Source organism: Corvus kubaryi, unplaced genomic scaffold (assembly GCF_017639235.1).
Source record: "Corvus kubaryi isolate FWS band 111438036 unplaced genomic scaffold, C.kubaryi_AGA036_p1.0 138, whole genome shotgun sequence".
In the NCBI taxonomy this organism is placed as follows: domain Eukaryota; kingdom Metazoa; phylum Chordata; class Aves; order Passeriformes; family Corvidae; genus Corvus; species Corvus kubaryi.
The window spans coordinates 11,773,796-11,801,607 of NW_024580672.1; the positions used below are offsets into that span (position 1 = coordinate 11,773,796).

At 43.0% G+C, this 27,812-nt stretch overlaps 1 protein-coding gene across 5 annotated transcripts in view; it reads left to right on the plus strand.

Annotated features, from left to right (window-relative positions):
• NEURL1 (neuralized E3 ubiquitin protein ligase 1) overlaps positions 1-27,812 on the plus strand; it is a 145,221-nt gene that overhangs the window by 69,338 nt on the left and 48,071 nt on the right. For 4 of the 5 annotated variants that reach the window (XM_042019246.1, XM_042019249.1, XM_042019250.1 and 1 more), the window contains exons 2-3: positions 14,697-14,938; positions 19,548-19,869. In XM_042019246.1, coding sequence (XP_041875180.1) covers positions 14,697-14,938; positions 19,548-19,869 — 564 coding nt within the window. Of the gene's footprint in view, positions 1-14,081; positions 14,125-14,696; positions 14,939-19,547; positions 19,870-27,812 lie in introns of those variants that run through there. The other variant, XM_042019247.1, reaches the window with a different exon arrangement.

Genomic DNA, 27,812 nt, shown 5'->3' on the forward strand with positions numbered 1-27,812 from the left:
CTGGTAAAGTCTTTGGGTTACTTGCTGCAATTTCATGAAACTTTTTCTGGCTGACACTGGCAGATTTTCTCTGTGATAGGCCCTGCTGTGCAGCCACGTGGCGCCATGTGGATACAACACTGGAAGTTTTTGGCCAATAGACTTGTCAGTAAAAGCAGGACCTGCTGTGAGATACCGGGGCGGGACTGAAATTGTGTTTTTCAAGAAACTCTGAGGCTTGTGGCCTGGCTTAAGCAGAGCCCAGGCAGTGCCTGTTGAACCAGGAGGGAGTTTGAAGGAAACGTGCCTGTGTTTGAGTTGCACCTTGGCAGGTCTGGGGATTGGTTGTGGGTTTTTTGACTCACACTCCTGCAAGAGTCTGTTCGTCAGTTCCCTGCAGTGCTCCCTAGCAACTGAGCCCTTTATGAAGTTCAAGTGATCCTCAGGCTACTGCAAGTCCCAGAGCTGTGTTATCAGCCAGAGGGAAGCTGCGCATCCTTGAGAAAAGGGGATGGGTTTGATCCTGGGAGAGCTCTCCACCTGTGGTGGGGAGGTTTCTGCCTACAAAGCAGGGATGGTAAGGTGCTGTGCAGAGCCCCAGGGCAATGCTGTCCCCTGTTTGCAAGAGTGGAGGGGGATTTGAGCCATAAACCACATTGTGGCACACAAAGAAGCCATTTCAATTTCAGTCTCTGCTGGAAGCGCCACATGGAAAAGAAAATGTGATTGGTATGAAAAGAAATGTTTACGTTTCTAGGAGCAGAGACCTCCCAAATAATTAGTATCACTTGACAAACTGCTGTTTAAAATGCAAGTGGTTTAAGTGCTGCAGCTCAACAGGCATTTATCAGAGCTCTGGCGTAAATGCGATCCCTGCTCTCGGTTGGTTTCTGCTATACAGTAAAGAAGATTTCCGGTAAACATCTTTTGCTTAAGGAAAATTTCTCCATGATTTTATCCTTTTCTTGGTTGGAAACCCTAAATGTTAGAAACAGGACAAATCGCAACTTGGTGGCAAGAGTGTTTGGGATACTGTTTTGGAATGAAATAAATCCTGGATTTTGTTTTCTGTTCATCAGACCAGGCTTTTGGTCAGAAGAAAGACAGAAATGTTTCATTTTCTTTAGCTTTTGGGAGGAGGAGAGTGAAGGAAAGGTTTTTGGGTGAGAGTTTTGAAAGCCACAGCTTCATCTCTGATCTGCCTCTCTCTAATATTCACTGACTCAACTAAAAGTACTTTAAATAAAACCTTAGTTTTCTCTAGGGCTGTTTGAAGACTGACTGAAGACATGAGGGTTGTTAAGATTTTTCAAAGGTTTAAAAAGTGGCAGCTTACAAAGAGACTGAGATAAAAAAGGAAAAGTTAAAAAAAGTCTCTCTGGAAGATGGGAATATATGGGTGCTTATAATGTACTGAAGTATCCCAGACCAAAATGACTTCTGTCTTTGCACACCAAATAGAATCAGATTATCATATATAAAATAGAGCTTTAAGAATCTAAATCCTTTTACAAAGGCATCACTGATGATATGAATTTCTTGCAACTTGCAAAAGGAGAATTGCTCAATTTATTTTCTCATTATCTTAAACCAGCTCAATGCCACTGTCTGTTTTTTCATCTCTGAAGGGTAAGAGACTATCATTCATGTTGCCTTCTTGTTTTATGATTCTGAGTGAAGCTATGTGCTTGGAAGGAATGCAAGACTGGGAGTCCTGATTAGTGCTGGTCCCATACGGATTTCACATGGTACTAGAGCTGCAGCATGGTAGGAATTGCTGTTCTTCTTCTCTTAGTCTCTCAGCACATCAGTGGCTTTGCAAAACTGGCCAAAGAGACCTTGATCAAGCAGCATGGCTGTGACAAGGTTCCTGGGCAAACCTGTCTCCTTTCTGACCAGCCCAAGGCACTATTGCTTGAGCAAGGGTGGGTGATTCAATATCTTAATATTGTGTCTCTGTATCTCAACACTTGGATTTTGGATGGTTACTGACTGTAAAATGATCTTACTCTCTTTGGCCTGTGCTATTCTGTGCATGGTCTCTAGCAGTCAGGCTTAGGTAGGAAAGTGGGCAGTGCTGTCTTTGGGATGCTACAAAGGATATTCCACCATGTTAGAAATTAATTCCTGAAAATGGAGATGCAGTGATTGCAGTTCCCTGCATCCTTCCTACACAGGTGTGCAATGGCATTTATCAGACAAAGGATAAAACATTCAGGCTGTCTGTACCCATGGTAGAAAGGATAAAATTCAGAGAACTATCCTACAAATGTGCTACAGATAGATTTGAAAGAGGGCTAAAGTCATTCACTGTTTGCGAGAGCTGACTGCTCTCACCATGCTCTTCATCAGAGATCATGTAACCTTAGCCCTTTTGCTGGGAGATGTTTCTATCCTGTTATCTCTAAAATGGCTACCTGACCTCTCTTTACCCATTCATGAGTTATCCCACAGAGACCTTTCTGCTCTGAACCCTCATACAGCAAAGCTGTTTTCTGGGGACTCCAGGTCATGCCTCATCCCAAGCTGATTGCAGCTTTAGACTGACCAGTGTACAAGCAGTTGCTTGGAGATTCAGAAGCTCTTTAGCATTTGATAACTGGAATATTTTGAGGTTTATTTGCTATATATATGACAATACACACTTTCCATCTTCTCTTAATCCTGTGCTTTGGAAAATCCATGCTTTAACCCTCATGGACAGACTTTATCAGTTTTGTCTTTAGTGGTGTGGCAGAAGCAGTAATTTTGTGATACACACATGGCTGGTACTGCTGGCTCAGTTAGTGCAGAGTGGGGTGTGTAATACTGTGTGAGCAGCTGTAATAAAGTGTAAATATGGGCAAAATACCCTAATTAACTTCAGTATTCCAGAGATTTTGAAGTGTACCCTCTGGGAAAAAAAATACAGGTTGATAGTGGTTTGGGATTTGTGCAACTTCAGTTTGATAACAGGTATTTTGTGCTTTTCCTCTGTGTACTCTATTTACAGCAGTAGGTTCAGCTTCTGAATTGAGATCTGCTTTTGGGTGCAGAAAACTAATCAGGGAAATGCTTCATGGCCCAGAGGTCTGGATTTGCGGACCCCAGCTCAACAGCTGCATCTCTCTGTGCTGTCAGGAAGAAGCATCTGTCAGGGATGCAGCGTGGTCCTTATTACATTATAATTTAGTGCTGTGGCTTAGAAAAACAAGGGCATTTATGTACGCAAAAAAAACCCCAAACCAACAAAAACCCCAAACCCCTAAAAAAAATTAAAGCTCCAATGATCTTTGCTACCAGAATAAATGCCCCTTATCTGAACATTGACTAAAGGATGTTACACATTTTTTTTTTTAGCTAAAAAAAGCAAGGAAAATGGATGAATGAGTTGGTCTCCACACTTAATTGCTCCTTGCTTTTCTGAAATAGTGTATGTGTCTTTCCACCAAGAGAATAAAGTCCCCTGAGCCCTTTAGGCTTGTTTCCAGTTCCCACGTGATCTTCAAGGCAGTCACACTATGAATGTGGCTTCATCAGAAATAATGCTCTGACTTGTGTGACATCAAATTTCTTCCTCTTTTCAAGCTTATCAATACATCAATATACAGAAATGCCCCTCTGCATGAATTGTAAAACAGTGTGTTGTTCCCTTTCCCAGCTGGCTTGCTTTTCTAGCCCATCTCTCTTCCTTCAGCTATTTAGAAATGCAGTCAACTTTTCCTCTTCGTGATGTTCCTCCTGTGTCACATGCTACATATTACCCAACTTCAATAGTTGGTAACTGGTCATCTGTGTCAGGAAAGGTCATGCAAGTAAAGCTGCAGCAGTATAAACTTAATGAAAACTGAATCATTGGGAAGTTTTCTCCTGTTTGTACACACTGATGTTAAATACAATTTCAAAGCTGGCGAGGCGAAGCTTCCTTGGTGTGTTCTCACAGGAAACATTGGGGTACTGCCTCTACAAAACAGCTTGAGGGGTGGACTCTGTTACCCAAGTCATTAGAAAACAATCATGAAGGTTTGGGGGGGTTCTGTGAGGGCTTACAATGAAAGGGCTTGGAGCTTCTAGTTTGAAGTGTATTTTTGCCTATGCAAATCAGAGGGGACTAGAACTCTTCCATGTGCTGTTGTGGTGACAGAAGAAGTGTGGAGTCACCTTTTTCTGTCCTCTGGTGCAAGGAATTGCACTAGCCATGGGTATGGAACAGCATGGGTCCTGACAGATTCATTAAAATAACAGAAATTCAGATGAAACATATGCTTGCTTACAAAGTTATGTTCCTCTTATTCCTATTTCTTTTCATATATGCAGCCTGTAAACAGGCAGGACCCATCTCTTCTTTCTATCTTTGTAAGATTCGGCATGAGGGGGTGACTAGCAGGTAGGATGACTTCTAAAGAAATAAAACAGGTCTATGTGCTCTTGTCCTCAGGCCATAAGGATTCAACACTCTTGGTGTTCTACTGGCTGACTTATGGCAGCAAGTGCTAAGGAAAGCAAGTTCCTGTGTAGACTGCTCGAGCAGCTGTTTGTAGCAGAACATTAAGTGATAACTTCATGGGTCTGGCATGGGAATTGCTAGGAAGGATGGTGGAATAGTATCCACACTCATTCTTTGAATAAGCACCAGAGATACTGTTTATTTTTGTTAAAATAAACTGTAACTTTATGGTCTAACTGGCTGGTGAAGTTTCATGTTTTAATTCAGTGGTCCAAGTTCAAGTTCTGGTCTGCTAAAGAAACAGAGTTATTTACTGGTAAAGGGTGTTGAAACTGGTGCAGGCGATGTGCTGCTGAGCCAGATGAGAGTGGGAAAGTCAGTAATTTAGATTCCACTTGTGACTGTGGTACAGAAAGTGCAGATTAATGAAGGAATGTGTGCATAGAGGGCCAAATTCTTGCGTAAAGGGAGAAATGTTGCCCTTTCTCCTGGTTTTGCCTCAGCAGTACTTATATTATTTGCCTGGAAAAAAATAATGTTTTAATGGTGTAGCGGTTAACACTTCTAATGCTACTGGAGTCCTCTCTGGTCTGGGCAAAAGTTCTTGTTTATAATTTGTATTTGTGCATTGAAGTTTCTGGAGAGCAGGGCTGGTGCCTTGCCCTGGGCTGGGACCTTTACATCTGAGCCCTTGTGCTGGCTCTGCCAGGTGCACTGGGAGTTTAAGAAGCTGATGGTGGGAGTCAGGTATGGAGCTCTGTGGTTTCATCCCAGCAATGTACCTAAAAAAATACCATTTTGATGACAAACTCTTGCCTCATTTAGTGCCCAATGCAAGTTACTTTGCAGGAATACATTACATATTAACTAGTGGTCTACCAAAATAAATCCATCTCTTTGTAACTGTGAGATTGGAGAGCCTTGGTTAATCACAAGGGCCTGTTGTGCTTCAGGAGACGGGGAGTTGTTTGGGGTTTTTTTAAATGAGAAGGTATGAAGCATGAGGAGGACAAACCAGGACAGTGCAAGAGATTAAAAAAAAAAAATTAAGGAGTAGACCTAAGTGAGAGAGAAATGTGCTGGATAAAGTCAGGCCAGTGAAGGAAGGGGAAGACTTGAAAGAGAGAAGTGGCTGAGAAACTTTAATACTTGTGACAAGGGAGGAGGAGGAGGAAGAAGAAGGAGGAAGGGATGGCGAAGAAAGCAGAGAGGAAGGTTGTATGTTCTATGAGTTTTCCTCAAGGAGAAATGGACAGAGGAAGAGAGAGTGGAAAGGAGGAATTTAAAAAAAATATGTGGCTCCTATAATCCTGAAACATTTAAGAGGATGTTAAACATGGCCAAATAGTAAAAGTAATAGTAAATTTTGACCTGCCTGATAAGTTTCTAGCTCAAATAACCCCTTACTTTAAGGATTTATTTGCTGCCAGACAGGAAATAAAGCCAGTGGAATCGATGTCTTTTGGGTCTAGTCAGTGTAGAGCAAGACTAGAGTTTCAGGTCATTTTTCCTTTGTAAGCACTTTCGTATTCCATTTCACAAGAACATAAACCCTACAAAACCCCCCAGCATAAACAGCAGCCAGGTGACCCTGAATAGATATATATTTAAAGAACTTCCCTTTAGGACTGCTTTTGGACTTTATATTGAATGGAAATCTTTGATATTTGGGTAACTGATGCAGATGGAAATAGTTTGGAGACTGTTCCGACTAACAGCAAAGAGAACAGTGCAATTTTCGGATGCTGAAAAAGGGAGTTTTCAGTTGATCAGAAAAAAATGAAAATAGACAAAAAAAAAGGACATAGAAAAGACATACTGGGCAGCAGAAGGAAAGAGCAGTGACCTGAGTTTAGGGACATTGGCACATCAACACCAGAAAAATTTTGGCTGAAGATCGCTGTACCTAACAAGTGCTCATTAAGTTTAAATATGGATGGGGTAAGGAGCTGCTCCTGGCAGTCATGATCTCAAGAGACCCTGCAAGGAAAAACAGCAGGAGACTTTCAGGAGGAAGGATGTGAAACAAGCATGGCTTGAGCACTGTGTTTTTAAACAAGACTACACACAAAATGACCCAACTTTACAGTATCTTGAAGTGATTCTAAATGGATGTTTTATATTAGAAGTAAAAAGCACACTCCAAGTGTAATTGTCATATATGATAGAAGAAAAACAGACTCCTGAGAGTCTTTAGAAATGGTGTTACAGCATAAAACTTCATGATATGTGGTTCTGAACACAATCTACACTCTCCAGCTGGGTAAGAGGAGATGTTCTTCCACTTTTCTACCATTCATCCCAGTGCATGTCTTTCTTGATTAGAGGTGGTCTCTGATTAGGGAGCTGTGCTGAACAAGACACTCAGGATATGGGAGCATCCTCCAGCTGATCATCCAGATAAGGAGCATAATTCAGATATGCTCCACAAAATACCTTGTCTCTTTCCACTGGTGATAGAGTGCAAAGAAAAGCATCCTATTATACTGTGAGTATGCAGTGGGAGTAGCCTGATGTGGGCCTAATTCAGCGTCTTGAGTCTAGGGGCACATCTTTGATTTTACACAGATATAACTCCAAGCAAATTCAAGTGCTTGAGTTCAGAACCACAACTTTTCTAATTTGCATTTCCTTTGCATGGCTTTGTCAATAGGCTGCACTGTTTCTACCATCTCTTGGATTTTGGTTCTACAGATCCATTTGCTTGTCTCTGCTGCTCTTACATTTGCTTTCTCCTGCTCTCCATTGCTCCCACATTCTTTCTCATCCTGACAAATAAATGAAGTTTAACCTTGATAGGTTACCTCTGTTTCTGGTGAACTCTTAATATTCAAACTTTCAAGCTATTACACTGGAGATGGAAAATGTGCCCAGGATAGACTTTCCATTAAACTGTATTTAAATTGGAAGAGAATGCTGGCACCTCAACAAGTATTCCAGAATTAGATCCCAAAATACTGAGGCTAGCTAATCTTTTGGAAGAACAAAAACTCTTACTGATTTATATTTAGCAGAGGGAATGCATTTTAAAAACACAGCCTATATGAGGCCCCTTGAAGAAAACATCTTTTACATTGATTTGTAGTGCATGGAAATACTACGCCGCCGTAAAATATTTGCAGTTGGGCTCTGCTTTTATGTCGCTACTTTTTTTTTTGCAGTATGAACTGTCGTGAACTCTCTGAGAGTGGCTGCTCTGCTGACTGTGGCTGTGCAGTGAGACAGGGCTGCCTCTGGGGCAGCAGCTTCACTCTTCATCACGGCTGTGCCCAGTGTTGCAGGAGGGGAAGGGGAAAAGCAGCAGTGCAGGCAGCACCACGGTGGGAACACCCGACTTGTGACTGTGAGGCTTTGGTTCAAAGTGACTGCAAGGTTTGTATTTGTACTGTGCCTTGGGACCTGTGCAGAGAGGGATGAAGGGCTGCTGGCCCTAATCTCAGCAGCACAACTCTAAGCTGAATGTCTGCAGTGACTACTTGGGTTTAGTTTATGTGATTATAAATTAGGAGGAGTTCTGTAATGTTAACAGAAGTGTAACATGTTCTGTGCATAGTTCTGATCTGTACTAAGAAAATGAGTAACTGGAGTTACAGTAGGTGGGAGAGCTCAATGGCTTATCCCAACTGGGCAGTTTCTGGAAAAGGAGCTACGACAAGAAGCGGGTTTGATAATGCAGTGAGTCAGAAACGCAAACATAACTTTAATCTTATGGCCAACAGTGTATTAGCTTATCTTTGAGAAGATAAGGATTATCAACAGGACAGAGCATGGAAAGTTCTGGGTTTTTTTCTTCCTTATGTCCCACCATCTGCAGCACAGGCAGATCAGCCATCACCCTGGGCAAGCTGTTTCTCTTCCTCCTGAAGCATGAGATATTAGAAAAGGAGAAGATTACCAAGCTGCACATTTGTAAGAGAAGGATAAACAGAATTTTTGAAACATCCCTAAACTGTAAACCAAACTAGACTTAACTTGCTTTCTTTTGTTAGAAAACATATTATTACATTTCTCATTAGACTGCTGACAGAGCCGACCTGATTACAGCAGTGCAAAAATGCTCTAAATCAAGAAAGAGATCTTAGATGCTTCCAGAGCACCCTTTTTTACTTTGATCTTCTCATTTCCTACTCACAACATCAACCTACCATAATAAGTTAGCCTAAGTAAGCCATAGAAAGAACAATAAAGATGCAATATCACCAAGATGCAAAGAGAATAAGGTCAGAAGTGCCTCCCTGCTGTCAAAAACGTAATTACATGGCACATGCAAGTTGTTCCTGCCTGTGGATCAGAGGAGCCTCTGGAAGCTGCTGTAGGGAGGCGTGGCTGCTGCTGATGCAGGGATGTCAGTCTCCTTCCCAAGGATCTGTCTGGAGCCCGGGAACGCAGCTCCTGAGGCAATTCCTCCCGCCCAGGGTCTTCCGGGGGGCTGCTCACCCCCTCTCTCCTTACCTGGCAGACGGGAGCATATGGCTGCTTACTTATGCTCTGCTGTTCTTATGGGCTTAGTGGGCTTATGGTCTGCAGGGGCTCGGGAGGATTTGCCTGGGGAGAGAGCAAGGAGGGACCTGGAACGGGTGGGCTGCACCCATGGGAAGTGGAGCGGTACCAGGGTCTCTGTGGTGTGTCACGACAGTAACTGAATTTTTGGGAATGACTGACAGACATTGAGTAAACAGTGCCTAATTAGGGGCCAGGAGATGGTTAATGATTACACAGCACTGTAACTGAAGATAGGAAATTTTAAAATTTGTTTATAAGGAGAAGAGATTTCTTCTCAACAGCCTTATGTGCATATAGAACTATATTCACACCTTTCTTCCTGGGATCATCTATTCTTCAACAAAAAAAAGGGCCTGATCACCCTTGGTATTTTTTAAGTGCTTGCAGAGCCGTCAGCTGGATTGTTCCTCCTGGAGATGGTATGCGTGGGGGTTTGCCTCCCCAGCTCAGTCCTGCCCTGCTGTCCTCTCCTTCTGCCTCTCCTGCATTTTGAGGGTCTTCCTCACCTTCCTTCCCTCATCTAGTAGAGCCTTCTCTAGGCTCTGCACAGAGGCATCTTCCCATCTCTCTGTGTAATTTCAACAACAAACATTAGTTCAGCCTTATCCTTCCTATAGTCAATTAACAGATTCACTTCTCATCTGTAGTACTTAAATCTACTTTGACCAGCCTAAACTTTTGCTGTGAATATTTTCCTTTTTTATAAAATAAAATATTACAAACAACTCAGGCTTATTATAACTGAAGCAGAGCTCTTGTTCTCCTGTCACTCCTCATCTTTTTTATCTACTTTTTTTAAGCTTTATAAAAGTTGCCACATGCCTGACTCTTACTGATGCTCAGAACCTTAGCATTGTCTTTGAGCAAGCTTTTGTAAAGCCTCATATCCAAGTTGTAACCAGGGACTCCTAAGTTGAGGTGTTCATCTGTGTTGCTAAAAAAGCCCCACTCCCAGGTCACTGCCTGGCACTCCTGCAGAGGTTGTTGTCTCTGTTTGTTGGACAGGATGTGTGTCTGTTCCTCAGCCACAGCACTGCAAGTGTTAGAGGGCAAATGCACATCCCAGCTGAGCAGAGAGACAGAGCAAGTGCCAGTCTCTCTCTCAGCCCCTCCTAAATGCCCTCAAATACACTGGTATCATGAGTCTTGTAGATCCCACTTGCATCTATCCCATCTTCCAGCCAGAGCCTTTCCCCTTTCTGTTCTGAAAGCTTTGAAGTCATCTCTTCTGTCACTGACAAATGAAGTCTTGCCATGCTTGTATTTATTACAAATTTCACCTGTTGCACCTATTTCCCCGCCCTTTGTCCTTATTGTCACTTTTTGCATCTCTTTCACTAATTTAATTTTTCTTTATGAAATGAAAAATCAGCTTCTTCACTTTGAGGGATCCTCACAAATTAACCACTCCCTTCCCACCACTTGTCAGTCAGGTTTGAAAGATGGATCCATTGCAGATCATCCTGCAAACAACTCCAGCTTCTGTTGCCCAAGTTTTATGCTGGGTGGGGGGAGGCTTCTCACAGATGTCGTAAAACCACTCTTGTTGTCTTTCATATCTCTTACTGTAAGGACAACTTAGACAACTTTGCATGTCAGGTTAATTAAAAAAAAAAAGGACTGGTATTATCTCTCTTCATATACATGTGGTTTGTCTGCACCTGCCTCTTGTCTTGCAGTTTGCAATTTAAATGGAAAATCTTACGCTATGCATGAACCTACTCGCTTGATACATCTTGTCACCGCTAAAATAGCACAGATGAAAATAAGTTATGTTTTGGCTTTGACTTCTTTTGGAGTCTTGGATGGGAGCGCTAGATCTGAGCAGCTGGCTGAGATCCACCTTGTAGATATTTCCCTAATTCACTAAAGTTTAACCCAAGATGCTCCTTAATTTGGATTTGACATCCTAGAATTAACCTTTTGCATTTCTATCATTGAATGCCCCAACGCTTGCAAAGCTATAGTCTGTTGCTGTGGAGGAGCAAAGCTTTGCTTTGGCTTCTTGGTCATCTTGCAAAGATGAGTCTCTACTTGACTGTGGTGACAGCAATCTATCTGGCAGGGTCATTGTCATCCTACAGACCCAGGGAGAGTTGGATAAAGACTGGAGATACATTATTACTTACTCCCTCAGGAACAGCAAACATGTTTTTAAAGGCAGTGAAGATTTGCATTAATTTATGGTTCTCTTTCTTCTGTGCACATGCCCTGGGTCGGGCTGTGTGTGAGAAAACAAGGTTTGCAACCCCTTTCAAGTTTCCACTGGTGTTAAGCTAATGTTTATTTTTAGTAAACTGTATCTCAGATTGTGCTTTTAAGAATCCTTTTGCAAAGCCTAGCACAACAATTTCATTATGTTTTCTCCTTCTGAGCTTTTTATTAACAAATATAAAGGATCATTGTAACTAGTTATGCTGTATTTCACTGATAATTTTCAAAAGTGTGGGTCTAGCTCAAGAAATGGTAAGGACTACAAGCATTCACCTCAGCTGATTTTTTTTCCCCCGGTGCTGCTACTAACTACCCAGCTTTGGAAAGGCTGTGTGGATACTCCTTCAGGGGCAGGTCTTTTCTGCTGCACTGTGTGGGTGTCCCTGTCCCCACACTCACACATGGTTTCCTTTTCTTCCTTCTCAAAATCCTTCCCTTTAAGTGCTTATCCAGTAAGGCCACCTGCCAGATAAAGCACTGTCTGTCAGCCTCTTTTGATAATGTAATAATTCTGAAACACTCTTCTCCGTTCATCGTGTGGTGTTTGCCCTGCACACTCATTTCACTGTCACTTGTCTGCAGCACAGTTACCTCTGTCCCCATCCCAGACCTCTCCTTCTCCCCAGGCAGACAAGGATATGTCATTTCCATTTGCTACTGCATGTCAGTCTTAGGGCTCTGTTTTAAAGTCTTTTCTGTTTCTTTCAATTCTGAATGATACTTATTTGATGCTGTAAGAAATTTATCTTAAACACCTTGCAGTCAGTTTTCAATCTGAAATGATTTTTTACAGTATTCTCATAAGTGCCTATCGAGATATTTTCAACTGGCAAAAATGTATTTTTAAAAAAATGAACCCAGACATTTCTTGCAGCATTTAAGAAATCCCAAGCCTTTAAGATTATGCCTAATGTTTGCAGAGCATGAACACTTCTGGTGAAAACCCCTAAGAGGATTTGAGCTGCAAGTTTCTAAGCTGAGAACTCCCAGTGTTGCCTTGTGTGTGGTGTGTTGTATACAGGATGTTGTTCAGGCATTGAGATCCAGGAGATCAGGCACAGGGAAGATAATGCACAGGGAAGGATGAGTGTGCCACCTTTGGGGAAATACTCTGCTTTACCAAAGGGCTCCAAAAAGGATACACTTAAGAGTGGGACACAGAAGGCAGAGAGGTTCAGCTGTGTAATGATGTGGTTCATGTTACCATCTCCTTCACCTTGGCTCACTTAAAGGTTTCAGAAGATCCGGTCCATGGCCTTGTGGCTCGGGGGAGCAAGTGGTACTTTACCACTTCTGTTACATTCTTGGCAGGGCTTATGGTATTTTGGGGAGGTTGTATTCAGGGTTCAAACCCAGTGTTGGGTGAAACAGTTCAAACAGCATCTATAACCAGGCATGAATGGAGAAATGAAATCAAACCTGAGGAGCAAGCAGCTGCTGCTCTCTGTGACCTCCAACATGAAAGCTGGAAAGCTGCTCAGGGTTCCATGGTGCACCTCTGGGTTTGCAGCCCTTCAACACAGAGGCTGTTTTCAGACAGGAATGATCTTGCTCTTCTGGCTTTTGTCACAAGATAGCAGTTTCAAAGGGGTGATAGTAGAGAACACACCTAGTTTGCAAAAATCTAGTGATACTGGAAGGGATTCAACCTCCTGTTCTTTGGGGCATGAGACAGTCTCTAATTAAACAGGTTTTAGGCAGTACCCTGAGAAGATTCTGTCTATGGGCCTGCTGCAGCTTGTATTGTCTTCTGACCACGCAGTCTGGTCTGTGGGGAAAGCCAGGGTGCACCACCCCAGGTCAGCAGTGACCTTTGCAAAGGGAAAAGGCCAGGCTCATGTGAGCTTCTGCACCCTGACCTTCTCCTGTAAAACTCCCCTTTTGTGCAGTCTGTACTCCCAAAAGGTTTCCCTCCATGACCTGCCTGCTCAGGTTAACCTCTATTTTCTCAGTACTCTGCACCTTATTTCTCCTCCTCCACCTGTGAGAAACAGGAGAAGGAAGTTGACAATATTCCACATCACTTTTAGCATCAAAAAACTCCCACTTGGTTCATCTCTCCCATAAAGCATTAATGAAAGTGTTTAAAGGTAACAGCTCTGCTGTATGACCTCCCTGCTTTGTTCTGAAGGAACAGCACTGTTGCTAAAAATGGGAGGAAAAAAACCCAGCAAGGAGATGAGAAGAGAAGGCCAGAGTGACAGATGCTGAAGTTGAATGATAATGTTCTCATCAGAAGCAAGCATTTTGAGTTCTGCTGAAAGTTAATCACACTCACCCTGATGATGTGCTGTTACAGCTTTGTGTAGCTACAAGCTAAGACTACCTAAAAGGCTGGAAGGAAGAGTGTCTGGGCTTTTTATTGCAAAACCAAGGGTTATATTAGAGGTGTAAGCATTTTATAGTAGCTATAGAATGACATAGCAGCGAGCAATTAATGTGTGTGAAGAATACAGATAATTAGTTTCTATAGTTTGTGTGTTTGAAGAGTACTGTTTAGTCATGCATCTCTACAGCACAAACTGGCACATTTTTAAGGTCATATTTGCTTTTGTAGCGTCCTTGAGTCTGTCACAGAATAGTTGTGTATTCTGTTGGTACTCTGTTTCCAAATCTAGGAGTATTTCCTCCCAAACATATGTGCATGGTGTAGTGTGTATGTGCACACAAGGAAAAGGAAGCGCATGACTTGTGCTCAGTAGAGTGGTTGTTTTGAGCTGGAACTGCTGCAGGCTCTCCTTTGAAAAGAAACGTGCCTGTCCCTTCATCCAGGAACAAAGCTGCTGCCGTGGCTGTGCTGATCCTGCGTCAAGTCTTTCTGCAGAGTCTTGAGTGGAGAAAGACGTAATCTCCTCTGTCCTTCACAGCCTTTCTCCCTCTTACCTTTCCTCACTGTAATCTTAGTGTGCTGATCAATGCCTTCCTGATGTGTGGGATCTCAGCTGAGGTTCTTATCAGTGGAGGAGAGAGGACAATGGATGGGAGTTGGTGGAGAGATCCAGGTGGGTTGCTGCTGAGTGGTGCTTGAGCATAAATTAGCAATGTGTGTGTCTGAGCTGGCACATGTCATGGGTGGATAGGGCACCCAGAGTCACATGGAGGCAAAGATCAATGGAGTTGCTGTTGCAAAGGAGGTGTGAGAGAAATGGTCAAGTTGTGTAGGAGTCCTCTGGAAGTGGAAGATTGTTTCCTAGGTGTGACAGCTTTGTTACAGCAACTTCACAAGTGCTTTGCTCCAGTTTTAGAACCAATTCTTGTGTTCTCTCCTGGTCTGTGGCCTCAAGATGGCTTGTGATTTCAGTGCTGAGGTGCAGTCTCAATGTCATGCTCTGTACTGTCAGATTGTCCAGACAGGAGTCTTCAGTATCCTTGCATCTTTTATTGCTGAAGCTCTAAAAACTGATGCTGATGCTCTAAAACCCCTCAGTGGTTTACAGTTTAAGGATTTGGCTAACTTTATTTTTTTATTTATACTTTCTATCTGAAGTACCTCTGCTTTTTTTTTTTTGCATTGAAAATTTCCATATTACTCACAGCAGATTTGAACCCCCTTTTTTCCCCATTCTGCTTTCAGATTCCATTGGTGGGTCATTTTCAACTTCCTCCCATCGATGCCACCACAAGCAGAAGCACTGTCTCCCCATCCCACAATGTGGAACTCTGTCCATCAGCCCTCTGCTTTTCCATCCTCACACGAAGGGATCCCAGATCATCATGGACACAACACAGAAGGCGGTGAAGCGCCAGGCTAGCTTCTGCAATGCCATTACCTTCAGCAACAGGCCCATTGTTATTTATGAACAAGTCAGGCTTAAGGTGAGTAAATTATACTTTCCCTTTTTGCCATGGGAGCTGCTGGGAATGTACCAGGCTTTGGTGCTTGCCAGCAGATCTTTAGCCCTTCCTTGAAAAGCACAGTAGTCAGATCTTGGCCTTAAAGATCTGCAGTCTTCGTTGGTACTTCTGCTTTTCTCGCTGTAGTTCTTGGAGCCATAGTTACAGACTGCTCTGGAAACTGAGAACAAAAGGGAAATCCACATTCCAAAAATACTTATATTGATGTTAGACAAGTACGACAGATTAAGCTGTGATTGCTTGGAAAACAGCAGGAAGAAAGGGATGTATTGATTAGTCTGAAAGGCAGCAGCCTCCGTATCTCTCTAGAAAATGTGTCCTCTAGGCTTTGCTCCTATCCTGCAAAGCAGCTTTACTGGGCAGGCTGAGGGAGGATGAGGAGTTAGTGAAGGTGTTCCATTCCACAACAAGCACTTTTGTTCCTGTAAGCAAGGCAGCAATGAGGGCTGGTCTCATGGAGGTGAGAAAGCCAGGCGGTAAGAGTCAAAAAGGACCTGGAAGCGAAGGTTCTTGCTCATGTGCTTGGCAGGAAAACCAGAAGAGTTTGGAGGAAAGGATGAAAGGAGAAGTCGGCGCAGTCACAGTTGCTGTCTAAGAAAAGGACCTTTCTGGCAGTCTGCTGACTGCTTTGTTCAATCAGTCACTTGATAGCATTAAGGGCAGAGGACAGAACATTGCAGGGATCACATTTTTCTCACTGGCACAAGCTGATTTCACTTCCTTTGTGCCTATGGTAGCCTGGAGGATGGAGTTCATACTCCTGGTGCTGCAAGGGAAATCCAGCTCCTCTAAGACAACATGCCTTCATGTACACCAGGAGCTGCTTTCTAATGAAGAAACTCCTCTATCTCCTTAGGAACTGAAACACTTTTCAGATTATCAGCACCTTAAGGAGCTTGGGACCCTTGAAACTTCATTCACAGATACTTTCCCATCTTTATGCCCTCTAGTTTGTGGGGCTGTGTTTTTCTGTTCATAGCTGATTTCACGCCTTCCATTGGCACAAAGTAGGTCATCTTCTTTGGCCACTTTAGTTCATGGCACACATGAATGATCTGACTGCAAATCCGTCATTTGCACAGAAGGAGTTTTCCAGAGGGTTTGTCAACATGTAGATACCCAGTTTGAAAGATCTTGCTGTTGCCCGTTGCTAGAGGTCCAGGAGTGCTGGGTCCTACAGCAGTGTATCAGCCTTCCCTGCCTCTTTGCTCACAGCCAGCAAAGGAGCAAGGAATGAGGAAGATGCATCCTTTTGGAAATATATGGAGATTTCAGGCTCAGGCCCAGAGATAGAAAATCCCCACTACAGGTTTCTTATGCTTCCTGTGGAGCTCTTAGTGCTTCTATCCAGGCTGGAAGTCCAGCAGGAATCTCTCACATTGCCTAATGAGATTTTTTCCCATGTTGGCCAGCAGTTTGGACAAGCAACTGTGACAGATAGTCTGGGAGGAGATGAAAGCAGTATTTCACTTCTGAAGACACCATCAAAGATTTGAGTGGATTTAGTGGTTTAGGCAAAGGTTCTGGGTTATTTATTCCTCATTCTGAAACAAGGTAGCTATCTCTGGAAATTCACACTTGTTTATCTCTGTGTATTTGGGGATTTTAGCTTGTATAACGTGTGTGAAGAATATGCATGCAAATCTGCACAAGAGATTTATGAGCAGAGCTCCTGCTGACTCCAATGGGAAGGTCTCATGGGAGTAATCAACAGGCTTTAGCAGAACTTGTGCTCTAGGGAGGGATGAAATGTGAAAACATCCTTGCTTTTGTATGATAAGTCCATCCTGTAATTGCCTCGCTATTGTTCATGGATGTGGAAAACAACATCTCAGACCTTCTTACCAGCCACAGACTAACCATGAACCCAGTCATTCAGGTCATATAAAGTCTAAACTCCCTCTGGAAAATGGAGTAAAGAAGTAAGGAGATTTCCTTCTGTTTATTAGCTATTGTATCTCAGGTTTTATTCTGAGATTGTTTTGCAGCTCTGGGAATATGGGAATATGGCTGTCAAGCAGCATCAGACACAAATGTTCCAGTATGGTTTCTTCCATGTAATTCAGGGCATTTCTAGGAAGTGAAGTTCTCAAAGATGGCACAAGGCAATAAAGATCAGGAGCCTGAATCTGTGAAAGCAGCAGTGGTTTAGCAGTTTGGATGTTGATTCTGTCTTTTCCTCCCCTTCTGGTACCCAGTGGACCTCCCAAGCATTTCTGCTAGCAGTGGCTGCTGAAAAGAGAATTTGGTCCATCATTAACCATTGCCTTTTTTAGCAAAACTGTGAACCCTTTGTCCAGCCATGTCTAATTCTTGGCAGGCTTTATACTTGATTTTAATTTGGATATTAGTTTGCCTGTGGTCAGACTGTATTGAGAACTGTTTATAGGTGCTGATTAATACATGGAACATGTGCAGCCTTAATTACCATATGAATATTTACTTCATGCTGCCTGTGACTGCTGTGAAGTATTGGCAAGGGACTGAATTGTACAAATGACAATGAGGCCATATTTATCTTAGACCCAAAAGCTTTTAGGGCTTGCAGTAAATTTGCTGCAAAAAATAACCCAGGCTTCTTCTTGGAGTGTGTGTATTATGTTTCCCTGTTTTTTCACGTGCACACCCTGTTAACCCCGCTTCTACTGGGGACATGCACAATGCCATCCCACCCTGGCCAGGTATATAAAGTAGTAAATCTGCTTCAGTCCTTTTTAGTGTCATCCCAGTGCCCACCCTGTAAGCAGGAGCTTCCCATGGTTCCTAGGACTGAGGTCAGTGCTGAAGTGTTCCATGTAAACAGTTTAGGTACCTGGATGGACTGAGTAGGGATAAAGAGCAGCACTCCCTTAACTGAAAATTGTCTGTTGATAACTTTTTCTGAGCTCTGAGTTATTTTCTCTGCTACTTTAATTATAAAACAGAAATCTCTAGGCTTTGAACAATGTCTTTGTTGTGAGATTATTGTGACCCCAAGGGCACATGTTCCAGATTTGCCTTGGAGAGGAATATGTAAAAGAGAAACACAGTATTTACAAATGTGATTAGCAGAGAATTCAGAATTCCAAAGAAAATGTCTTGTAGAATCCCTTGGTGAAAATTCTATACTTCCAAGCTGGGACACGAGGGGCTCCTGCCAGGCTTTTGAGAACTAAGTCCTGCAGTCCTGGACAGTTCAGTCTCTGTCACTGCCATTCATCTGAGCCATTAGTGCTTTGGCAGGGTATGAAATTACAGAACGGCAGCGACTTTTGTGTGACATCTGGTAGGTGGTACCTGTCCATGTTTCTGCTCTTGTCCTGCGGCCAACAGTGGAATTGCTTGAGGCTGCCAAGGCATTGATGGAAGAGGACTATCTCAAGTGCTCTCGTGTTTGCTGCAGGTTCAGGGTGTGAACAGATACAGCAGTTACGTGTCAACTGGCATGCAGGAACTTTCTTGGCTGGATAAGGTTGTATCCAGCATCCTTAGGTCTTTCATTTCATAGTCTGGATCCTGACAGGCTGAATCACTTTGAGAGAAACAATTCCCAGCAGGTTCATACTCAAACAATAAAATAAGAGGAAAATCTTCACCAAGGACATCATCTGAGGACTATACTAACTCTGGAAGACTCCCTGCTTCCATGGGGAAAAAAGAGGTCTTATAACTGGATAGTGTTTTCAATGTGCTGCATGTGTTTAGGACCTTCTGCCTGCTCCCCACAAATCCCTACTGGCCAGAAGCTGATGACTCTGGAAGTATCTGTGATCCTTTGTCCTTCTGTCTGTCAGGTGCAGAAGGATGGGTATGACAAACGAACCATTCCAAAAACCATAGCAGATGTTCCTGACCCCAGACACACTGAGTAATTGCATACTGACAGGTTGGGGTGTAGTTATGCACAACATATTTTGCAAAACACCATTCACAGCTGAAATAAGTAGGTTTTCCCCAATCGTAAGAGAACATCTATTGTTGCCTCACAATTGTGTATTTAACAAAGTTAAATACTCTATATTGTGCTTTCCCACACACAAGTTCTCTGCTGGAAGGCTGTGATTTCAATATGCCATCCAATATGACAAGTTACACAAGGGAAAGACTGTCTTTTACTTGCCTGGGAAGCCCAGAAAACCCTGTGGTGGTAACTGTGATTCTGGAGTCTGCTTTTCCCTCAGGTCATGAGAGACCCCATCATCTGAGCACCATGTGGGAAGAATGCTGCTGCTGAAGGTGCTGAGATAAAAGGTCCTGTGGCCATTTATGGCACATGTTGTGAGAGGATTATTCTTAGGCCAAAAGGAATTACCCTAGAAATAGAAATGAATCATCATGCAGCTGTAATTACATTTCACCTATCCACATAGATTTAATTTGATTTATTTGGTTTTAAATATGGGGATTGTATCCTAAGTTTGCAGCAGCATTGCTGTGTACAACTGAAAAAGCTACAGCAGTGTTTGGTGGGTAAAATGTTTCCTAGATCTGGTGGGGCTGTCTGCACACTAGCCACCAGTGTTCAATGCATAAAGTGTGTCAGTTGATGTTCAAGTGCCCAACACTGTTATTGCTGCTGTTGTCTTTGCAGATCACTAAAAAGCAGTGCTGCTGGAGTGGGGCTCTTCGACTTGGCTTTACTTCCAAGGATCCATCGAGGATTAACCCTGACACTCTGCCAAAGTATGCGTGCCCTGACTTGGTTTCCCAAAGTGGTTTTTGGGCCAAGGCTCTGCCAGAAGAGTTTGCAAACGAGGGAAACATCATAGCCTTCTGGGTGGACAAGAAGGGACGGGTTTTCTACCGGGTGAACGACTCCGCTGCGATGCTCTTCTTCAGCGGCGTGAGGACGGCGGAGCCCCTCTGGGCCTTGATCGATGTCTATGGGCTCACCCGTGGAGTGCAGCTCTTAGGTGAGTGCCTGGGTCCAAACACCAGGGTGATGCTGAGCCATCCCTGACGAAGGGCAAGGCTGACACTGCCTGTCCTCTCGCTGTGCTGGGACAAGTACAGGGAAACAGCTGTCGTTCCTCCCCAGAGCATCTCAGCACCTCAGCCTGGATCAGTGGGTGTTTGAAACTCAGCACGTAAATATAACATCGGTGAGAGGTGGGAAACAGCTGCTACAATATAGCACTAGAAGCCATGTCTAAGTAAATGGATTTCTGCTCAGAGGTGTAGCTCTATCAGAGAATAGCCTGGAGTGTGTCATACACCTTTGTTTTTATCTCATCTTCTGCTTTCCCTGTGCCAAAGCGGGGAAGTGCGTTTTACGTGCTGTGGTTAAATCCTTCCTGGATGGCACTGTTATGATTTTCTGTCAGGTTTAATGGACAGATTTGAAACATGGCTATCTTCCAAATTACCTGAGAGAATCTGTGGCTGGTTTTTCCAGGATGTTGCTTTCACGGAGGAGTTTTATTTGTCTTCTGGAGCCTGAAGGTTGGGTATACAGTTGGGATTGTAGGATGAGTGCTGAGTGCCTCTGTCTTCTGCCATCCTCAGGTGAAATGAAGATAATTTGGCATTCACGAGGACTCAGTCATAGTCCCAGATGTGCAGGCTGTCAAGGTTTGGGCTATTTGAGTTTATACATCTTAGAAGAACTGAAAAGATTCTCCGAGGATTGAAGGGCAGCAAGGTTGCTGGGGAGCCAGGAGTGTCAGCACACAGCCTTAGAGTTGGCTTTGCATTGTCACTGGCAGGAAAATTGCAGCACTTCTCCATGTAACGGTAGATTCATGGGTCTTCCTTTCACCATGGAAAAGGTTAGATGGTACCTGCTGACCTTCAGGAGCTGAGGTTCCTTCTGAAGATGAGATGATCTGAGGCTGAGAGAGATCCTGGCTTTTTCCTGCCATCCAGCCTGTTAATCTCTGTTAAAGTGACAGCTTCATGCTATATATCAAAAACTTAAATTAAACTTCTTTTTCTGACAGTTCTGCCTCCTTTCTGCATTCCGTGCTGTATTAAAAAATATGGTGGCAGGACTACCCATAGCAACCAACACAGCAAGGAAGAGGGATGTATGTTCAGGAGATGAAGGAATGAGACTGACCTTGTTGAAAAAACTCCTGGCCCAAGATTGCACAAGGCAGAGGAATTGAAGAATTTCTCAGCAGCTTTTTCTTTTTTTAGGTGCAGAAAGATTTATCTTTTGTTGTGAATCAGCTTGAGTCAGAGCCACTAGGCAACTGTTCATAGGCCAAGGTGGTGGTATTTGAATTGGGATGGAGAATTTGGGCAAATGTCATGCTAAGGGTTCAGTTAGGAAGAGCTTACAAACAACTCCAAGTCCTACGGCTGTTCTTGTGAGATTTGGCACCTCAGGACTACTCTGCCTGATTAATGAGGGTCCATAACTCTGGATTATGTGTTTCCTTTCAAAACACCCGAGAAATCATTTCCTATCCGTCATCCGCCCCTGCATTGTCCTAGCATCTTCCACATCCCCCCTTCACAAGGAAAATGTGACTTCTGCCAGCCACTGACTTACCTCTAGTCCAAGAGGCTCTTGACTTTTTGGTGGGTATGAAGTCCCTGAATGAAGCAAGCAGCTTCTGAGTTTACACAGTTGGCGTGGAGCTCAGATACGTATTTATAGCTTGTTCCAGCAGCCTTCAGCAGGCTTTAAGTCTGCAACTGTGCTGAAACAGCTTCCACCCGAGTTCTCTGCATCTCCATTCATTATTAAACAGCACTAAAAGTCAGAGAAGGGAAATCATCAGCTGTGTTGCCCCTGGATCCTATAGATATACGTGTTACTATGCTCTGCATGCCTGCTCTAGTGTAGCAGACCACACATATAGCACAGGACAACTTGCCAAAAACTCCCGGGACTTGACAAATGAATTTCATAGCTTAGCTACAAACATATGGTTGAATTCAGCCTGGTATGGCATGCAGGGCATCTGATGGAGGCTGGGGATGCTGCAGTGGTATGTTGAACAGAAGAGCCTAGCATTTCAGATTCCAGTTCAGGGATTTATTACCCCCCCCAACCCCAAACATGTCCCTTGTTCTTAAGTCTTGCTATTTTCTCAATGCTTGTAGGGTTGCAGGGTCAAACTGCACCTCTGCACAGTCTCCATTTGCTTTTGTGTGTAAGAATCTGACCAAAAACTTTACCATTTCTGGTGTCTTTCTGTTTATTTCAGAATTAATCCCTCCCCACTCCCAGTAATGTAACTTTACTTCCAAAATGAGATTTGCCAAAGGAAAGACCTGCAGCAGTAAGTCTTGTGTCACTGCAAGATCCCAGCTCTGCAGGGAAATGGACAGTGTGCATTTATGTTCCCAGAAGTGACAACATCCAAAACTGCACATTTTTATTTTGCTTATCTGCATTACACTGGCAAATCAGTTCCAGCCCAAATAAGGAACTCAGTAAAACAGGGAAATGACTAAGTCTAGTGACACTGTTCCTGTCTTACAGATAGAATAAAGAAAGACTTGAATGAAGGGGGGCCCAAAGCCTGTGAGAGTTAAATGACTTGCCAGAGCAAAAGGTGTCATCTGCCATCAACCTTTTTACCCAGCTCAGTCCTGCCTCTCTCTATCTGCAGCACAGGCATTGCACAACATTCTGGCATCACTAAAATCCAGCTGGTTTGTACCTTAATTTTTCATTTCCTTCTGCTTATGGCTTACTCACAGCATAAGACTTACTGACAATTACCCACGTGTCAGTACTGCTGTCACTGCACAGGTATATGTGGCTGTCACAGGTGTTCCTGGGTCTGACTGTCCTTGCTGTATGTTCAAAGGCAGAGCCCTTTGAGCAGCTTCTTTGCCAGCTGGATTTTGAAATGAACCAGGTGAAAACAGCTTTCACGGTCCACCGCACCGCAGCCAAGGGGAGTTTGAACTGAGCTGGGACCATGGTTCGCCTGTCACTGCTGGAATGAGTCAAAAGGAGGCACTGGTTTAAATCTGCCTTGAGGTGGCTTCAGCGATGAGGTCCACAGTGCTGACAGTCAGTCACAGGTGAGAGGCTGCTCCTTGCTCTCCTCTACCCACATTATAGAGATAAAAAGGCTTAAATTCACCCAGGAATCTGGTCTGCTCTGACCACAGGGTCTCAGCCAGTGTAAGGGCCCGCACAGAGGAATCTGTGGTGATGGAGTGCATGCATGTTCTGTGTTTTAGGGCATGAGTTTCAGTGTAGGTGCAGGCTTACATGACCTGTAAACATGCCCTTATACAGTGAGTCTCCTTCCAACATGCTCAGCTTGCAGGCAGCATGGCTTACAGCTCTGCTTTCCTTTTTGGGCAGCTAGTTTTGCACAAGTGCACTTTTACATTCCAGAGTAATTTAAAATAATATTTACTAAAAATGTGGCTTGTCCTTATGTTATCACTTCAACATACACACATGCTCATTCACACTTTTAAAAAAGAGTCCGAGAAAAATGGAATATAAGCAATCTGCTGCCTTGCTGCTATAATAAAGCATCAAAAAAAGAAAAGGAAAGGGCCAGCTGTTTAAATTCTAGAGTCTTCAGAGCTGTGGAGGAAGGATGGCAGCTCATGGGAACCAAGTGGTGTTGTCTCATATTAACCTGCTTCTTTCAAGCACTGGGCTTGAGCCTGGCATGTGCACTTTCTATGGATTCACATTCATGATGCAGGACAGCAAGGTTGGCAACTTCCCTCAGTCATGTGTGCAGTACAGCATGATGAGTTCTCAGCATTTTCCTTTACCTTTGGTGGGGGATTACAGGTTTGCCTCTTCTATGTGGTGCCTTTTTGAAAATCACAACATTTTTCTCATTTTGGAAAATCACCCCATTGCAGCAGGCATTGCAGAGTGGTTAAGATGGGAAGGGCCCTATGACGATCATCTGGTCCTACCATCTAGTGTCTTTTCTTTCAAAGCACAATGCAGGTGCTCTAAAAGTACAGAAAAATGGGGCTGCAAAACAGTTATGATTGCAGGATACCTCACTACTCATCCTGTGTTTCCAGTGGGGTGATGTGAGGTACAGTTTGCTCGTTTTCCTTGGTCCCATTCTTTGCTAGAGTGATCAGCAATCACACCCCTTTACTGTTTATTACTCTGTTCACACTCTTCTCCCATCCATCAGTATTTTCATTCATGCAGTATTTCAGAGTATTCTTGGTCTTTTACCAGCACAGACTTTGAAAACCAAGGATAATTTTATTTAGATTGGCACACTGAGAGGCACCTGCTGAAAGCTAAGTCTCACCACATCTTGTAAATACAGAATATGTGAAAAACTAGTAAGACCTTGCAAGATTGGAAAGTTTTAAATGCATGTGTATTAAATGTGCATGTATTAGATTTAGCCAAAGTAGAAGCAGTATAAATATATATTTCAGTCGTAAATATATATACAGATCCTAGTAGAATTAAATGGGAGTTCTGTATATTATATTAGATATTTGAGAAATCTCTTCTTTCACCAGCTCTTCCTAGCTTCTTATTGTTTTATGTTAGCAAAGTATCAAAGTTAAAATGTGAACTGATCCTGGATGGAAATGTACCCATCTTATGCCTCAAGCTGGTGTCTCTTTGACAAGGAAGTTGCACATTTTGTAGGGAAAGAAGGAAATGTTCTTCTTTATTCATGTCTGTCAGTTCTTACGTAGTTTGGATCTCTAGCTCCAGGCCACCTTTAGAAGAAACATTAAGTAAGCCTTTAATGAGGTAGATTTATGGGCAAATTTCAGGTGTGAATGGTATAAGACTGATGATAAATCTAATTTATTACATGCATCTGCAGTTTTACTGTGTGGTTATTACTATTTTATTTTCCAAGTGCAAAGCTTATTTTCCATTGCCCACGGGAATTCATTTTGTTGCTATTCTGACACGTGCAAATAAGCAGACTGATGTGCTGGGAGTGCTTCGCACTGAACAAAATGGGATGATCAGATATGACTGCAGTGTATTTTTATAGGGTATTGTTGAAAGTGGAAGCTATAAACAATTAATCCTTTTTGTGGAAGTCTGTGACTATCTGATGGAAAAGCATAATAAGTGCTTAAACAGAGTCCTACTTAATGAAGGCAAGATCCACAAGACCTGCAAACAGTCAGTTGTCCTTGTTTTTCCCCATCTCCTAAGGGGAGAGAGAATTTAAATTGCTCATAAAGTTTTATTGTCTGTAGCTGTTGTCTCTATGGCAGCTGCAGGAAGCTCTCTCGCACAGCTGAAAATGTGAAAACAGTTTAATAAATAACTCATCTCTTGCCATTTTAGTTATCCCTGCTTTGCCTTAGCACCTCTGCAGGGACGTATTTTTCCAGGTGCAATAGGCACCCAAAAGTTAGCCCAGGACCTGGGCAGCTCCATGTGCTTGAGGGTCTGTCTGTCCTCCAGGTCTGCCTGTCTAGGTTGTGATGATGAGGCTGCTGGACACAGCACTTTTAAGCAAGCCAGAGCTCCTCTTGGCCATGTGAATGCCGTGGGGGATTTTTTCTTCTCTTTGTGTTTGACTGTCAGCAGTGGAGACTTTGTGCCCATGAGCTGGGGAAGGCAGCATCTGCCTGCCCTCACGGTCGGCACGGGGCATTTGGGCTGAGCAGCAAATGACGAACACCAAGAAGGTCAGGACAGGCAGATGCCGAGTGAAATATGGTCTCTGAGGGATCAGCATTTCAGGTTTCCGCGGGTCTCCATGAGGAGTTGAATTACAAAGTTGCACAGAGGCTCTGCACCTTACTCCTATTTTTTCCCATTGTGCTTTGGATAACCTGTTGCTTTCACCTGAAGCACCTTTGCCTTAGCAGGACCTCTTGGAGGAGAAGGCATTGCCACAGGTGAACAGAAAGGACAAAATCCGTTACATAATGTGCTGTAGGGCACTTTATATCCACAAAATGTCCACACTGGCATCAGGAGAGCCTGCAAAGGTACCTGGGTAGGAATAAATTTAAAAGGGATTAGTCTGGCTTTTATTGCCCAAACTGAGAAAAATGGAGGCTGCTACAGGACAGAACGACCAGTGGAAAAACACATTTTGTGCTGTAAAGTTTCTTTAGTTCGGGTAAGCTGAAATATTGTTCCTAACACAGGCAAGAAGGGACACTTTACCCATAAAAACCCAAGGAAATATGAAAACTCTGACAATTTTAAGTGGTGTTTATGTTATGGGTATGTTGTGGTTCAGATGCTGACCCTGCAAAGATGGGCCCCTATGTTAAAAAAAAGTGGAGTCTTCACATTAAATATCTGTAGTGATGATTGATTTGGCTGTTGCTCTAAGGAGATAAATGTTGCTGGTTTGCACTAAGTTGTTTATCTTGCCTTTGCTAAGTACTGGAAGTGTGGAAAGTAGAGTCTGGAAACAGTGGTTGAAATTAAAAGGCTTTTGACTTTCTTTTACTTCTAATAAAGGTATGAACTACTTGAATAATTGAATGTATACTGAATTTATTACATAGCTGTAGTTAGTTACAGACATTTCTAGCATGTACATGGCCTTAGAGAATAATAATCCACCACTAATGGAGCAGTGTATTCTTTTGACAGACATTTCAAAGAATTCCTTAGGTTAGCAATGATTTTAGCTTTTTGATTTAAACCATTAGGATATCTATGCTGCTTTTTTTTAAACACACTCTTATTAACTGATACTTAATGCAACATTAATTGCATTTTCCTTAGTTTGTCTAATATAGTTCCTTTTTTAAAATTGGTAAGTAATAGGTGTCTTAAAAAAAAAGGGAGAGAGTATATGTTGGGAGAGAAAATTAATCTTTGCAGCTTTCTTAATACTTTTCTCAAAAATATTCAGCCAAATAGTTTAAACTGTTCAAACCTTGGGCTGTAATGCTGAAAGCTAATTCCTCTTCATTCATAAAGCTACAGCTTGAGAAAAAGGGTTTATTTGGAGCTGGGGGTAAGTTTTGGATGTGAATTGAGTGATCTGGTAGAAGTATAACAATTTATTGTGCTAATCTTGCAATTCCAGCTATTGCAGCTGTTCCAGCTGTGGAGGCCCTTTCCCCTAAGCCTGTATGACAGATGACAGCTAAACACTGCTTGTATGATAAAACTAAACGCCGTCTCTGTGCAGAAAGTCTCTGCTGGCCTGAGATAGCACTTTGTCATTTCAGTGTCTAATTGGCCTCACAGCTGCTGAATATGCAATTCACCGTACAGAGGATGTGAATTTGTTATCCCTGTAGGTGTCTGAGTTATTAAAAAAGTTTGACACCTTTAATAAAATAAAATGGAGTTTTCCATCCATATCACCAACAGAGCTAAAAATGAGATTGCTCTGTAGTCCCAGTCTCCTTTGTTTTTTTTTTTTTCCTCAAGCTGCATAAGCAGAACTGTTGTTGTTGGGCTCAGTATAGAAACCCTTACCTACAGCCCAACTCTACTCTCAGTTTTGCCAGCCTAAACTGGTAGGTACTGTGGAGTCACTCTGGTTTTACACTGTGTGCAGTCTCTAGCCCTGGGTTTTTGCTCACTCATCCCTTCTTTTTGGCCAAACACTGAGCAGCAGAAGCTTCTCCAGACCTTGTCTGGCTTAAACTGAAGGAAAGAAAACATTTTGACTGTGCTGGTTTTTGAAGCTATGCTGATTCAAGCCAAAACTTCTCCTTCACAGAATCATAGAATCATAGAATAGTTTGAGTTTGAAGGGACCTTAAAGATCACCTAGTTCCAATCCCACTGGCATGGGCAGGGATGCGATTCACTAGATCATCTTTAGTCATGCTGAGCTACTTCTGTTGTAAAGGTCTTCATCTTTTATTGAATCCACTCCCAATTTTGATGCAGATGTTACATCAGCTCTGCTTGTGATGCAGCTGACCCTGTGAGGTGCTGTGCTCAGTGAGAGCCTGGACTCCTCTCTCCTACTCAGACATTTAGGAAAAT